We start from the raw sequence: 17,221 nt of genomic DNA, 5'->3' as shown, positions 1-17,221 counted from the left end.
GTAACTTCCCAGACTTTCTGATCCCTACTTGCTTCTTCTCCAGGTAGATGGAGGAATAAATCACTTGCTTAGAGAATGGTAATGGTATGAATTTCCATGATTCATGCATTTTGACTCACTGGAACTGACCATTAGAAAGCTAGAAGCACTTGGTGGGCATTCTCCCTCCCGCCTATCATCGATAATGTCTGCCCCCCAGACCCAAATCTCCCTCTGGTGATCTGTGCCAAGGTTTAGACTTGCTAGGGATGATAATAGTGAGCCCATTTGACTATAGACCTAAACCACATTCTTCCCTCAACTTACCAGCAATAAAGCTGAGACTTTTTGATCTCCATCCGTTTGACTCCTATGTTTTATTCTTTAGTTTTCCCCAAACCCCAATAAATACATAGTACATTTGTTGTAAAAAAGAAACATGTTGTTTTAAAATTGTAGGCTGCTTTGTGTGCAAATAATATTAATAGGTACCCATTATTAAGCATCAACCTTGTTAATTGCATTATTGCATCATCTCAGTGAATTTTTACCATAATCTTACAAGGTTGGTTCTATTATTATTTTTCTTGTTTTTTTTAAGAAACAAAAACTAACATTCAGAGAGTTTAAGATTCTGTTCTTCATGGAATATTTATTCCATAATTGTGGATTCAGCCCTGAAGTCTCAGGAAAACCCAAAAGGGAATTTTCTGTCTAGATTTGTAAACCTATTCAGTGAACTATTACAACAGTGGAAACTGAAATGAACTACTGTGCAAACTCCCTTCTCAGGGTCTTACATCTCTTTTTTACTAATAAAGGCCTGTTACCAACAGCTTGCATTCGAGCCAACTTGTATATGCTTGTTTAACTGAAAACTACCACCCAAACTCACCCCAGAGCCAGCTGCAGAAGAGAAGATAACCTCTTTGAAAAAAAACGATCCCCAATCTACAGAGATGATTTTCAATGGCCTACTAGGGGGCATAAGTGACTTTAGATGACAAACACACAGAAACACTTGCTTCAGACATTCAAGCAAGTATGTAACAGCATTTCTCTTGGCTGAGAGAACTGTCAGGGAAGGGGGAAAAATCTAAGCCTTCTGTTAGATTTGGCCAATAGACTGGAGAAACTATGGGAGATTTCTAAAGATTATTGCTATCTATCCAGTTGTTACTAAAAATAAAACTGATGAGTATCTTTTTAGCTGGGAGGCTGGGCAGGAGGTCGCCAGGGTTACCAGACACTAAACTGGAAAAAGGGCGGTGGGCGGGGGGGAGAGAGACATCTATAATAGTGTCAGCCATAAAGAAAAAAGAAAAAAGAAAAAAGCTGCTTAAAGCTGGCTAAATGAGACCATCAAACAATGTTTTAAGAATGATTTTTCTTTAAAATCATGAAGTTTATAGCCTTACAGAAATTATCCTATATGTTTCTAGAGCAACCTTAAATACCTTGCATATTTTTCATTATAAAACCTCAATTTAAAAATTTCTCAATTTGATGCCCGGCTGTGCCCCAGCCAGGGCTGGAACATGCTTTGGTGACGGTGTATGATGTGGTCAATCTGAGCTGAGCCTCTGCTCTCTATGTACGCTTTGTTCTGGCCATCCTATACAGTCTCAGGGTTTTGGCAGTTATCTGTAAGCAGATGACTTCCAAATCTACTTTTCCATCCCTATTTTAAGAATTTCCATTGTCACATTTGTCACTTCTGCTGAGCGTCTCCTTAATTGCAGGTACCTCAATCTCTTTATGGCCAAAACTGAACTCCCAATCTTTTTACAAACCATATGCTTCCTGTGTCACCAAATAGACTGCTCTCCTTTCAGACACGCTCTTGAAAACTTGCATCATCTTTGTGGTGGTTCCTTCTTCCTTAACTCTCATACCGAATGTGTTAGTAGTCCAGCTAGCCAATATCTTTGGACTCCAACCCTCTTTCCTATTCCCACGTCCACTGCCTTAGTTGAAGTCCTGTTTCCCTTCTCCTACATTAGCACTGCAACACAGAGGTGTCCTTGCCACTGTCCTCACTCTACTCTTCCTTATTTACTGCTGCTGTCACAGTCATCTTTACATTGTTCTTCTTCGACCATATCGTTGTCACCCTCAAAAACCTGTGCTGACTCCTTAATGCTTACCCATGGAGTCCAGGTTCCTTAGCACAGTATTCATAGTTGGGTCTCAGCCTTATTTGCTCTTCATATGCTCTGTGCGTTAGCCTGGTATTTCTCAACCTCTTTTTCATTATTGTCCCCCCTAAGGAATCTTCTAGTGATTTTTTTCACAATTACCCCCTCATAAAATGTTAATGTGACCAATATACTACTGTATATCTGTTTATGTAATATACATATGTTTGTGCTCTGTACTTCATATTTAAAAGTAACATGTTTTTACTCTCAAAGAACCAATCTTTGCTCCATTAGAGGAAATATCTTCCCTATTGAGAATGAGTACTCTAGACAAAACAGATCACTTATCAATTCCTGAATATGTCCCTGAATTTTCTAGCTTTCCAGTTTTTGCTCATTTTAGCCATTAGTCAGTGGAGTTGAAAAATAATGAGAAGATTCCTAGTGCATAATTCTGCTGTGCAGTATACTGTTCTCCTTGACTGGAATTAACTCAGCATCTCCTACCACCACCTTCTGCCTCTCCCTGACTTTTCATGTTGCAACCTAAATTCTCTGTCCTCCCCTAATCCACTCTGCTGGAACTAGCTTCTTTCTGTGCTATTAACAGAACTTTCTTTATATCTCTATTATGTTCTTCTTTGTAATGTAGTGATTTTGCTATTTGTGTTCTCTCTCCCACTGTACTGTAAACTTACTAAAGACAAGGACTAACTTCTTCACAGTGTATAATGCCTTCATACAGTGGGCACCAATATAGGTTAGTTGAAATCAATTCACTGATACACTGGAAACAGGATAAAAGCCTACCAGTGCCCACATTTAAAAAGTTCTATATGCATGTTGAATAAATGAACACACTAATGAGTAGGAAAAAAATTGGCATAGCTCTAGCCAGGTGGCTCAGTTGGTTGGAGTGTCATCCCATACACCAAAAGGTTGTGGGTTCGATTCCCAGTCAGGGCACATACCTAGGTTCCAGCTTCCACCCCTGGTAAGGGAGCATATAGGAGGCAACTGATCGATACTTCTCTCTCATATCAGTGCATCTCTCTCTCTTTCTGTCTCTCTGTCCCCTCCCCACCCTTCCTCTCTCTGTAAAATCAATAAACACATCCTCAGGTGAGGATTTAAAAAATGGACATATGCAAGACATACTCCTACACCACCATCATAACACAGACACAATTTATGAAGGAATGTGTGTTGTACAACCTTGGTGAACTAAATTGGTTCCTGCTTCATAGAAATAAGAGACAACCGCTGATAATTATTTGCGTGGCTACCTGCCTAGGCATGTCTTAAATAATGACGATAAAGGTGAGGGGAGGACACAGCAGCCAAAACAAAAATAGCCATTTTTGACATTATGTTTTTGTTACATCACCACTATGTAAGAAGTGACCAAATAAAGGCTATGAGGCAGGAAAGTTGATCTGACCAAGTAATTTTTGTGTGGGAAGTGAAGACAAAAGAAACAATGTTTTCTGGAAAAGGCTTGTTAATTTTTATATATATATATATATATATATATATATATATATATATATACACACACACACACACACACACTATATGAATATGTTTAGAAAGTTCCATCATATCTTGGAATAACACTTTCTAGGAAAACCTATTTCTGTGGTTTCATAGGATTACATTTTGCTTTAGATGGAGGATTTAAATATTTGAAAGTGTCATTTATTACTTCTCAGAAACAGCTTATTAAGATGTTCAAATCGTATAGAAAACTACAAAACAGGTGCTTTCTATTATTCTTTGCTCCAGAGCTTTCTTCTTCTGTTGTTTCTTTTCTGAAGTCTTAGGATGACTTTTGTGGGGCAATCGTGTAGGGGATGTCTGAAGGATGGGGGATGTTCCGAGGATGTGCTAAATTCAGCTCTGGAGCCTGGTGTTCTCACAGAGGTTGTATAAGATCAGCCCTTTCAGGTCTTTCAAACAGGGTAACTAACTTTCATTCAGCCAGTGTAAAGCTCCTACAAGCAATTGGACTTCTTATGGGCCTTTTATTGAAAAGGAAGATTAATCATGAACCTCTTTCCTTTGCAGTCCCATTAGTCAAGCTCAAGTTCTGAGAGCACACAGCTAAAACAAATACTTGGGAGCCAACACTTAAGTCTCAGCCTCAATTAAGAGGAGAATACAGTAGGATTGTTGGTTTAACAAACACTGTAGGAGGTGGGGGAGGAAAAAGGGGAGGGGACGAGGTAGGGCCCGCCTCTTTGGAATGGGATTGGTTCCCTCTCTCTCGCTTTAGTTTTTCCTCTTGCATCTCAGTTGGATTGGTTGAGACGAACTTGTCATTAAGGTGGTGTCAAAATGAGCCCCGTAGGTGTGGGCTCTTCGTTAAGTTTGAGGTTTTAGATTTTCAAAGGCACGGACTTATTGGTTATGGGATCAAGTCTTCTCTGTCTTAAAAAAATGTCATCGTAACAGGAGGCACCAAGAAGCTTAAGTGTAGCTCATAACACAGAGAAAAATGACGAAATTTCCTCAGGGGTTTGATCTCAGTTTCCTAAACGACGAAGAAGCCAGGAAGATCCTTCAGGTGCTGGAAAGAAATGAGGAGCTACAGAGGGCAGAGAAGGACAGGATCAGGTACAAAACAAATTCTTTCTCTCTTCCCTGGGCCTGCGTCCAGCAGTGGCCCGGGCGTGCGGGGAGGGAGCCGGGAGCTTTCATGGGCACCTGTCCGGGGTCCCCGGAGGCGAAACATCCGTCCGGAGTGCACCTGGCCGGGTGAAATATGCAACGAGTTTTTTCCTTAAGGACTCTAGGGTGCCTGGTTGTGCTTTTTCCACACTCAGTATCCCAAGAGGGCTCGCGGGGGAGTCTTAGGTCCCCCAGGGTGGGGCGCGCACCGACCTTCCCTCTGCTGGCGCGTTCTTTGGAGTGTTTCCCTAGGAGTGGTTGTCCCACCCCCACTAGGATACGTGGGTGGGATCCCCTGAGGGGCCGTCCAAGCTGGGTGCGGGCTAGCAGCTCTGCCCTGTTGCCTCCCGGTCCCGTCCGTGGCGGGGCTTGGGCCAGACAGACGGGTAAAATGGGACGAGCGTGCCGGCGTGGAGCGGAGTCTTGGCCCCCGGGCACCCGCGTGCTAACAGTTCCTCCAGATTGTACATCCTCACTGTCCCAGAGACTTTCTCCACCCAACAGTCCAAGAGACTCAGGATAGCTGGCTTCTCATTGGCAGCGAAATGGACCCCACCCCAAGGGCTGGAGCTCCAAGGAACTTGCCAAACTGTGTGGAGTAAAGGGGGCTGGGACTGGGATTGGGGTTGGGCTGCAAAGGGCGGATCTCCTGTCTGGTGGTGCTATGGGAATGTTGCTTCGGAATTTCACCTTGGCCTTACTATGCAGTGTTGTAGTTAACCAGGGGATGAAATCGAGAGCTTACTGCTTGGGAGGTAAATTAACCAGTTTTGGGGGGTTTTTTTCTGCTGGGGAAGTGTGGTTAAATCCTGGAATGAATTAAAGGAATTTTCTTACCAGTTCTGGAATAGACCATCCAAAGCCTTCTCCAGTTGGCTGTGGAAGGGAATTTAGGGCATCACTCTCAGACCAAAAAACATGCGGCATCGATTGGAATTTAGGAAGCTATTTTATTTGTGAGTGATGTTTTTATTGTTGGTGGTGGCCGAGGTGATGTGGGTTCTAGGTTCCACCTCTTTCCAATGATCTCACTGCCAACCCAAAGATACTCTTCACACAGGGAACCCTAGTTGGTCTTTGTAAAAGCAATTAGAGTACATCAGACCTTAAGACCTGTCTTCTCCACCAAATCTGGCTCTTGTATGGAGAAATGAATATTTGAAGTTTGAGGATGTGTATTTGACAACATCATATTCTGCCTTTAGAAAAATATACCCCATCATTTCCTCAAGCAGTGTAAAAGTGTGCCTCATGAACACAATTTGTCCACATGCACACATGCCCACATGCATGTACCCACACATATGCACATGCACTATACACAGGCATAACAAGCCTGAAAAGAACTTTAAAACTGCATGCAGTTTGTCTTCAACACATATTCCAAAAGGAATAAGAAACTGTGGTTGCTTTCATATGTGTGTTCTCAGAAGTGTTTCTTGTCTCTGCAGAGGATGGGGCTTCTTAAGTGATCCAGTATGTATTTGGGGAAATTGATGGGAGAATTAGGAACTATCAGGAGGAATGGAAGCTTCCATTTTGAATGTTATCCACATGGCTTCTCATGAACTATGTAGTCTTAGAAGTAGTAATGTTTTTTATTTTAATTTTCACTTGAGGGAATTTTGATTCTTTACAGTTGACCTGAGGCTTGCCTTGTGTCTTCTCTGTGGTAGGTTTTGGTGCCCACATCAGCTGACTTTAGTGGGAAATGGAACTACATGTAGGTGGCAAAGGCCACGGGCTAGGCCTTAGCAGAAGGCTACATTTTCTGACTTCATAGTGCTCATATCCTAATTGGAACATCAATAGAAAAAGCCATGATGCTAAGACAAAATCAATACTCTTAATGATCAAATGATTAAAAATAATTATCCTCCCAAAATTTAAAAAATGTCACCATTTAAATATAAAAATAAGTTGAGGAAAGTAGACACTAGGGCCAAATGTTCAAGGCACTTATTTCTAGTATAATACATTCTCTTCCCTGGTTAATTCCTGGATCCCACTATCAAATACCTGTCATTGGATAGCAGTCTTCATGGGATTGTTCTGCTTACTGACTCACGTGCATCAGTTTTAATAGCAGGTAATGACATGCAGAAAACACCTGTGATAACATGTCAACTTGGCTGCCTGTTTTGCTTATTTTCTTGATATGTATGATCATCATATTTTCCAAATCAAAAGTCAGAACACATGACTTATAATTCAAGAGTATTATTTGAGACTCTGGGAGGCCTTTTTAATACACTGAGAAACAGCCTCGAGATCTCTTGGCTAGGACAATAAGGAACCAACTGGGAAGTTTGGAAAGTTTGCTGGATGAGGGACAACTGATGAGTTCAGTTATATCCATGCTAAAGCTGGAGGAGTCTACAAGAGAACCAAGAAGAAATATTTTAGAGTTAGAAAAGTAAAGCTACAGTGCCATGAGGCAATATACGTCCAGAGATGGATGTTGAAACACATGAGAATAGTTGAGTTTGCCACACAAGAGACTGCAGCTCCGTTCATAACAGTGCTTCTGAGCACACAGAACTTTCCCCTGATCTTCCCTCACTGGTACCAGACCTCATCTGGCTCCACCTCACTAACAAAGTAGTTGCATTAAATATTATAATGTTTCTAATATATAAAGTTTATTCAAATTTTTAAAAACACCAAGATCCAAAATGATAGGCAAAAGATAGAAACAAATGATTCATGCTCAAAGATATCCAAACAGTAAACAAAACATACAGGAAAATATTCACCCTCACAGTAATGAAGAAATGAAAATTGAAGTAACCTCAAGATACCATGTTGCACCTTTAAAAATAACATAACAAATTATTGTGAGGTTGAAGTGAAATGAATAGATTCAACATAGTGTTAGCGGCATTGTAAACTGAATACAATCCTTTTGGTGAACTCTACTGCAATACCTATAAAGATATGCCTTCCCCTTGACCCATTCATCCAATTCCTGGATAGTTTTCATTAGTAGGAGATTGAGGTGGAGAAGATGGCCACACCAACATTTATTAAGTGCTGCCTTCTTACATAATAATAGTTATTACTATGATAATAATAACAGTATTTATTGGTCCTTTGCTGTATACTAGGGACTGTACTAAACATGTTATACATATACATTTAATTAATCCTCCCAATAACTTCATTAGGTACACACTTTAATTTTCACTTCACAGAAAAGGAAACAACTTACAAATATTGAGTATCTTATCCAAGTTAGGGGGCAAAGCCAAAATTTATACCCAGATCTATATCAAAACTATTTTACCCATCAGCATTGAATAATCCTCACAACCATCCCTTGGGGTGAGTGTTATTAATGACTTTGTATAGAAGGGAAACTGAAATTTAGCAAGGTTAAGGAACTCTACCCACGTCACCCAATTCATAAGTGGCAGCACTAGAATTTGAATCTAAATCTATCTGGCTCCAAAACCTATATTTTTCTACTATATCATATTTTTTCCTGAGGGGGGAGGGGGCAAGGGAAAGTGGTGGGGGGAAGGCAGAGACAAATGTATTTGAAAATAATTAATTAATTTTAAAAAAAGAAAACATATGTTCACACAAAAACTTGTACATCAATGTTCATAGCAGCATTATTCATAATAGACAGAATGTGGAAACAACCCAAATGTCCATCAGCTGATAACTAGATAAACAATAGTGGTACATCCATATAATGGAATATTACTTGGCAATAAAAAGGAGTGAAGTATTACGATACAAGCTACAACATGGATGGATCTTGAAAACAGTATGGTAGGTGAAGGAAGCGAGTCAGAAAAGGTCACATATTGTATGATTTCATTTGTATGCAAGGTCCAGAATAGGCACATCCGCAGAGCCAGAAAATAGATTGCTACCCAGTGTTCGGTTGGGGTGGTGGGCTGAGAATGGGGAATGAGTGTTGATGTGCACGGGATGATGAGAATGTTCGAAAATTAGTGGTGACAGTTGCACAACTCTGAGTTTATACTAAGTATTACTCAACTGTATGCTTTAAATAGGTAAATTTTATGACATGTAAATTATATCTGAATCAAGGTATTAAAAAAAAGAATTGAGTAGAGGAAAAACAAGACATATAGTCTCAGATATTTATTGCAGTATTACCTATAATAGCTAAATAATGGGAAATTTCTAATTGAAGTATCCAATAGAGCACAGTCATTACAAAGGGCAATTATGAAGAGATGATCATCTCTCACCCAGTGTGATATTTGAGTTCCAAATTTCTGGCTACCTAGGTTGCTGTAGAGATACCTCAAGATGTTCATGGATACAACTGTGGGGAAATGCAAATGTGACATTGTTCTGTGAAAAAGCAGAACACAAAATAGTGTCCATGTTATAACTGTACTTCACGACATCTGTGCATGTGTACAGCAGCTGGAAGAAAATGGGCAAAAATCTGTGTTTCTCCTGCAGATGAATCTCTAGGGCCTGATACAGCTTCTGACACAGGGCGAACATTCAGTAAATGTTTATGCAGGCGTGAGCTGGCCCTGACAGCGGGGAGAGCTGTCTGCTGCCCTCCAGCCCAGCAGTGCCTAGGTGGAAAGTCAGACCTGGCGGGAGAGGACACATGGCGGGCCAGGCAGGAATTAATCCTGGGCACATGCCACCTGAGGAAGCTCTGGGAAGGCAGACAAGGGGAAGCGGAGAGGATTTCATGTCTCAGAGGACAGGGGACACCAGGGACAGGCAAGGAGGTTCCATGTAATAGGCCTCCAATAAATACTTCAAGGAATTAATGACCTGCACTGGCTGAAGTCAGAGACTTCTGCAGTCCGGAGCCTCTCTCCCCATCTCTAGTTCTGTTTTCCCTTCCTCTATACCTCGAATATCCTTTACCCAACCAGACAAGATTTTTCCTCCCTTTGAACCATGCAACACACTGTAATCACCATGTTACGTTTATCTTATTCTTTCTTATGAGTGTAAGATTCCTGCTATAGAAATAGTCTGAGTCAGTTAAAGTGGTAGAAATTGCCACTTAAAATCCAATCTGAGAGCTCCACTTCTTGTTGTATTGAGGAAAGGATTTTTTCCAGGAACCATTCACTTGGGCATGAATTCTCAGGCCTTGTATAGTCTGTTGTTCTAGCCACAGTGAAGAAAGATGGCTGAGTATGTGAATCACAATTTATTGATTCTGAAATGTGTCTTTGGAAAACACAGCTCCCTACCTATCATCCCCACTCCCACCCACCATCCTACCCACCCCCATCTCATAAATGTAACTGAAATGGAAAGTTATAAGAGATTATATTCACTACTCAGCTCACAGAAGGGATGTCAATAAGTCAAAAATGTTTACATGTAAGATGTTACAGAGCCTAGTGTAATCAAGGTGAAAAATGGCATGTCTATATTTGGGCTATCTTTGCTCAATGGCAAGACTGCAGTTCAAGAGGATTTCTCCAAAATTAAGTTGTTTGTGAATGATTTCCACTAATGTCCTTGAACTGTGACTCAGTCCTCAGAAGGACTGTAAAAATCAAAGTGGTGAAGTGGTTGGTAGCTAGTGGAAGCTACAGCATCCTGCAGAGATTAAAAGCCAGATACACAAGTTTCTTGTCTCTCCTAAGCTTTCTTCCTGCTCCTGCCTCTCTCTCGCAGCCTGTGAAATCTGCCTCTGGCTAAGAGACAGACTTTCAAGAAACATCAGATGCCAGACTCTATGTTGGTCCTAAGGATATAGCAGGGAATAAAAAATGGATTCTGCCCCAGATGGCTTCAGTCTATGCAAGTTTTTGGTTGGTAGTAAATCCTGCAAGATGAAAGTGTTCATAAAATGTATATAGCCTGTCCTCAGGAAGCCCTGTGTGGCCTGGAGAAGGGACAATGAGAACTACCCAGCCATCACAGGAGTATCCTAGAGGCCTGAGTGCTTCGTAATGTTCTATAATGATTAATGTCATGGATCTCTGAGGCGTCTGCACTTTCCAATGATATCCAATTCGGCCAATTCCTTTAAACCAAGGGGAGATCTTTCTCTCAGACACATTTTCCTGTCTACTATTCCTGTGGGTTGGTTTCCTTAGGCAACACGAGTGAAACTACTATAATATCTTAAGGTTGGAAAGAGTGCCCTTTTTAAGCTTTGTGACATTATAACTCTTTTAGATATTTTTTGTTTTTCTCCTCATCCTAATCTGATAAAGCAAGTATTTTATCTTTTATAAAAGCTAATAACTACAACAGTAATAATAGCTGATACTTGCTGAGCACTTGCCCCCACCTGGAGATCAAACCTGCAACCTAGGTATGTACCCTGGCAGGGAATCGAACCCGCAAACTTTTGGTGTATGGGACAACACTCCAACCAACTGAGTCACCTGACCAGGGCATCTGTGATAAACTCTTTATGTGTGTTATCTCATTCAATTCACAACAACCTAATGAGTTAAGGGATTTTAAAAAATCTCTTTTCTGCAGAGGAAGCTTAGAGAAGATAAGTAACTTGATTGAGATAATGCTGCTAGAAGTATTGGATTTGTGAGTTCCATCTGCACTTAGTCTCTGGGCAGTATCGCCTCCCACAATGAAGTACAAAGAGTCCAAGTGATTATTCTCACTTTGCTGGATTAGCTTGTAATAGAACCAGCACTGACCTCATTTCACTTTAAAACTCGCTATTTCCACTGATCATGAAATAATTAAAAATATGATGACCATTTCTTTTTATGATAAAGAAATGCAAACACTTTGTCTTATTAACCTTTATAAGTAAGACTTTTAAAATAATTTGTTTTAAAAGTACCTGAATGTTTGCCCTTTTCTTTATAATGTCTTATACATTAGTAATGTTAATGTATTTGTGATTAAGTTGGTTTCTGTACATCAATCCTGAGTTCCTTATGGTCAAGGATTGTCTAATAGATGGAGAGAGAGCCTCACACACCTAAGTGCTCAATTCCTAATGAAATGAACCTTAACTTACTTCTGTGAGGAAATACAAGTGAGGAAAAGAAAGACCTGGAGAAACCACATGAAGGACAAAGAAATTCAGGTTAAGGTTAGTCAGAAAATATTTTTCTTCCTGTTAGCATACTTGGGTCTTAAAACCAAGAATCAACTGGCAAAGAGCCTAGCTGTGGCAATTTGAGTCTATTTTTCTGTAGTTAGTTATTGGCACAGGCTGTGATATTTGAGAGCCACGGGCTCACCTTCATCTCCTTCGCAGGAATGTTTCCTTATTGGCATCGGTAATGGCCCTATTTAAAGGTTGTACTTAAAATACCACCCTAGCATACCACAGGCACCAGCTTCCTCATTCCAGTAGGTGTTAGACTTTCTAATAATGAAAGAGGAAAATGGGAGCTACAGTGACCAGACTCCCCACTTCCCAAAGAAATGTGTTTTATATTTGTATCAAATTTGCTTTGGTTTCAACTTTAAAATGGTACATTTAACAGCAGTTGAAGAAGGAGGGCCACGGGGAGGTTGGGGGCAGATAGTAGCCTGGCAAGCACTGCTCTGTTCTCCACATCTGCTCCCCAGATGTCAGCAGGGGGCCCTGCTCCCTCTGGAGGCACCTGGGAAGAACCTGCCCCGGGCATCTCTCCTAGCTTCTGGAAGTTCGTGGGCTGTGGCAGTGTAACACCAGTCTTCACATAATGCTCTCCCTGTGTGGGTGTCTGTGTCCAAAATTTCCCTTTTTTATAAGGACACCAGTCCTAGTGGATTAGAACCCATCCTAATGACCTCATTTTAAGTTGATTACTTCTGTAAAGACCCTGTCTCCAAATAAATTCATATCCTAAGGTATTGGGGGTTAGGATTCCAATATATAAATTGAATATATATCTGGAGGATACAGTTTAACTTTTAGGAGTAAGGTTGACTCAATATTTTAAAATAAATTACTGTAAACTATTATATCACGTGATATAATATATCACATGATAGTGAAAAACACATGAGCACATCAATTGATGCAAAAAAGGCATTTGACAGAATTGAACATACAATCATGACAAAAATGCTCAGCAAGGAAGAAATAGAACCCAATAAAATGCATCCACAAAATAACTTACAGCTAACATCGTACCAATGGTGAAAGACTGAATGCTCTCCCCCCTAGATCAGGAACAAGGCAGTCTCACTCCTGTTCAACATCATACTTGAGGTCCTAGCAGGTATTAGGCAAGGCAAAGAAATAAAAGGTATATGTATCAGAAGGGAAGAAATAAAACTCTTCCTATGAGTGTCTACAAAGAAACCCCACCTCCAAAAATCTAGCAAAAAAAAAAAAAAATCCAAGAACTAATAAGTGAAGTTAGCAAGGTGGGAGAATACAAAATCAAAACACAAAAAGCCACTGTGTTTCCATACACTAGCTATGAACAATTAGAAATCTGATTTTAAAATTTTTATGAAAAAACAAAGGAACCGAATAGGCAAAACAATTTCGAGAAAGAAGAGTAAAATTGGAAGACTCACACTACCTGATCTTAAGACTTCCTATAAAGTCAAGATAGTATAGTATTTGTGAAGGGAAAAGCATATAGATTAATGGAACAGAATTTAGTCCAGAAGTAGATCCCAAAAATGTAGCCAATTGATTTTTTAAAAGGTAGAAAGGCAATTCAAGAACGGGTAGTCTTTTCAACAAGTGGTGTTAGGATAAGGGGGCACTAGGATAGAAAGATTTTCATCACCCCAAAATAAAATCCATTAAATGTGACTCTCCAGTCCCACCTCCCCCGCAGTTGCTGGTAACCACCAATCTGCTTTCTGTCTCTATGGATTTACCTATTCTGGATGTTTTGTACAAATGGAATCATACAAATGCAACCTTTTTTTGTCTGCTTTACCTAGCATAATGCTTTTGAGGTTTACCCACCTAATAGCATGGATATATTCTCCGTTTCTTTTTATGATTAAATGATATTCCATTGTACGTAGGTACCACAATTTGTTTATCCATTCTTCTGTTGATGAACATTTGGGTTGTTTCCATCTTTTGGCTATAGTGAATGCTGGTGCTGTTAACATTCATTTACAGGATTTGTTTGAGTTTCTTTTGGCAATATACCCAGGAGTGCAATTACTATGCCGTTTGGTAATTCTGTGTCTCACTTTTTAGGAACCACTAAACTATCCACACTCACTTTATACATTTGTGGTTTTAGTGCATATATTTTTATTTATTTATGTAATATCTAACATAAAAATAATCTTTTCAAACTGACTTATAGTCAACATTATTTTATGTCTGCATACTGTATTCTACTGTATATATTTTATAATTTAATTAACCATTCCTGTAGTTTAGCCACTTTGATTTTTTATGAGTTTTTGTTTGTTGTTGTTTTTTTGCTTTTTATCATTATGCTATATAACCTATGACAAACCTTTGTCTCAACTTAATTTGTCTCCTTAGGGTAAATTCCACAAAAAAAAAAATCATTAATTTATAATGCAAGTACTTCCTAAATTTTATGTTACCAAATTGTTTTCAAAAAAATGTTCTACCAAACTGCACCTTAACTAGCCATGTGGGAGGCCTCCTATTTTACAGTACCCTTGTCAACACTTGATGGTTTTATTTTTAAAAATCTTTACTTACTAATTTTGTAAGCAAAAGAAAACATTCTTATACTTTATTTAATTTCTAACAATGGTTAGAAATGGTTCAAGGTTCTAATAACCTTGAACTTTTTTCATATGTTTACTATTTATTTACATTTCATGATTTATGAATTGCCTAATCTTATCTTTGCCCATTTATGTTTAAAGATTTGTATTTGGAATGCTTCTTGTCACAGATAACAGATTTAACCATGGCTTTTACAAATTGGGGATAAACATTTCTGACATAAAAAGACATCCGAAAGTAGGCAATTGCAAGCTGGTTTAGTGGTTTAGTGTTGTCAGCATGGTATATTTTACATGCAAGATGTCTGCATCTCCTCTGAACATCACACCTATGTTCAAGGCAAGAAGAAAGTGGACAGGGTTGAGCCAACTGCATCTGTCCCTTTTATCTCTGAAGTAATAGCTTCCCCAGATGCCATCCTGGTAGATTTCCCCTTCTGTTCCATTGACCAGGACCAGGTCATAAGGCTACGCTTGCCTGCAGGGGAATTGAGAAATAAAGGAATGAATTCAAATGTTAGGTTCAGACCAGTCATGATCGTCCCCTGGGACTGAACACTTTGCTGCCCACAGCAAAACCAGAAAGGAGGGGGCACCTGGAGGGAAGGGAGTCTAGAATGCAACCAACACTGACACAGAGTCTCAGTGTGGTTTCCTTTCTTATTGATTTATATGTTTCTTTATACATTAAAGAAACTGACTTTTGTCCTATTGATTACAATATACTTTCTAGTTTTCACTTTGTGTTTAACTTCCTTTTCTCTGAAAAAAGAAGGGGTTTCCCCCCCCCATTTTTCTGTACAAAATGTATCAAGCTTTAAACTTTTTTAGGCGGTTTATAAGATTACAGAGTGTTCCTATCTAGAGATTAGATCAACATTCATCCAGTTTTTAAAATCTTTAAAAAATGTTTTTACTTTTTATAGATCCAATATATATTTATCTATAAAATTTATAGATAAATTATAATATATGGATAACTATATAAATTGCTTTTTCCAAGTAGCTAGCAAATTGTACTGGTACCATTTAGTTCTACCTGCTTCTAAGGCCCGTGATTATTCCTTTCAGAGAAAGACCATTGAACAACCAAACAATAACAACAACAAAGAGCTAATGAGACAAATGCTACAGCATCATCAGCTTTCATGAAACCTAAGAAGGAAATTGTAGGGAAAGGCTTTTTGTACAGAGGTGTGATTGTTTGTTATACATATATAATTGCACATAGTTAATGTATCATATTTCAGTTTCCTTCCTCTTCCCATTTCCTATGCCAGGGAGCAAACCCCACTGAGGGCAGACCATTCATCTTCATATCTCCATCAGGGGATTTGGAATAGATCTGGTACTATTCTTAGTCAAACTAATACACTGTTAGCATGGTATAAGTTTTTAACTTATAACAAAATTAATTTGCTTTAAATTTACTTAGTCACAAGGATACGGAGTTAACAGGATTACTAGACAAACAAGCAAGCAAAATACATGCCTCACATATCAACTTAGTGTTACTGCTCACAGGGGAATTGGGAAAGTTCTTTAGGAGGCCGTTGTCTGCATATCAATCAGGGTCCCCCCAGGAAAACAGAAGCTACTCATTATTTAAAACAGAATGTAGTGCAGTGAATCGGTTACATGGTGCTAAAGGGAGGCAGAAAAGCCAAACAGGACAGTGAACAAACCAGAGACTGGCAGCAGCAGGAGGCCTGGAGGCGGCGGTGTGCTGGTAACAGACCACCTGGGGAAAAGATCTTGATTTGCAGCAAGGGCCAGTTTGAAGCTAGCAACAGTTTAATAACCAGCTTGCAAAATTCCTAAATATTTCACAGCCTGCTCTTGTGAGTCAGTACAAGCCAGCTCTAGCACACCACAGGCTGGAAAGGAAAAGGGAGCAGGGGGTGTTATCCAAGCCCACAGGCTGGGATCCCCCAAGAGAAACTGGACCCATGGCAGGCCTGTCTGGGGATTTGGAGATGTGGGAGAGACAATCACTGCCAAGAAGTTCCCTGAGACTGGGAGGAGGAGAAACACTCTGCCTTTTCCCTTCCCGCCCTCCAGCCTCCTGGCAGTGCCTGGCTACAGCCAGCTGGAAGCAGCTGACCAGGAGTGCGAGCCTGGGAAATGCTGGGTGTCTCCCAGCAGCACAGAGCAGAGAAGGGAAAAGGCAATTTCGTTTCCTCTTCTTTTGTCTTCCATCCTGTTGTCCTTTTCTGTCATCCTTTAGATTCTGCGTTTTCTCACTGCCTTATATTGCTAAAGCTATGCTTCACTGCCGGAAAATTCTCCTGAGTTTTCCCTCCCGTTGTCCTACACTGCTGTCCCTGTCCATTCTGTGTCTTTTTACAGTTTTGCTCTTGCTTCTTCATCTTTTGGGAGTTGTTCTGTTATGTTCTTGCTTCTTTGTGCTACTGCTCCTTCCTTCTGGATATTCTTCTATGTAGTCTCCATCATGCTTGGGTGAGTCAGGGTTTTGTGTGGTGAGGGAGAGTCTCTCGCTCAGGGCACCATCAGTGGACAGGGCTCTGCAGAAAGGTTGCATGTGGACTGAAACTGGAATCTGAAGGACTTGGGGAACCAAGATGGCTCAAGGGACCAGCTATTTACTCAGCTTGCATTCACAGCCTACTCCATCATTCTCCCAGGGTGCCTTTGATTCCCTTTCATGGTGTTGCTGCATTCTTCAGCTGGCCAATTCATTCCACATCATCTGGTCCAGATTCTGATGCTCATAGCTGTCCACACCAGGTCACCTGATGCATCTCTAGCCAACCTGTGGTTGGGCCACCCTGGAGTCAGTCATC

General features: G+C 40.1%; 1 protein-coding gene across 1 annotated transcript in view; it reads left to right on the top strand.

The window, feature by feature from the left end:
* The first annotated feature begins 4,531 nt into the window (after positions 1 to 4,531).
* The window catches only part of EXPH5 (exophilin 5), a 77,723-nt gene continuing 65,033 nt past the window's right edge, over positions 4,532 to 17,221 (top strand). Inside the window, exon 1 of the mRNA XM_054592461.1 lies at positions 4,532 to 4,736. Coding sequence (XP_054448436.1) covers positions 4,618 to 4,736 — 119 coding nt within the window. The 5' untranslated portion in view covers positions 4,532 to 4,617. The remainder of the gene's footprint in view (positions 4,737 to 17,221) is intronic.

Source organism: Pteronotus mesoamericanus, unplaced genomic scaffold (genome assembly GCF_021234165.1).
Source record: "Pteronotus mesoamericanus isolate MK-2021 breed Mesoamerican mustached bat unplaced genomic scaffold, CSHL_Meso_final scaffold_36, whole genome shotgun sequence".
Lineage (NCBI taxonomy): Eukaryota > Metazoa > Chordata > Mammalia > Chiroptera > Mormoopidae > Pteronotus > Pteronotus mesoamericanus.
This window is presented reverse-complemented; position numbering and strand designations above follow the sequence as displayed.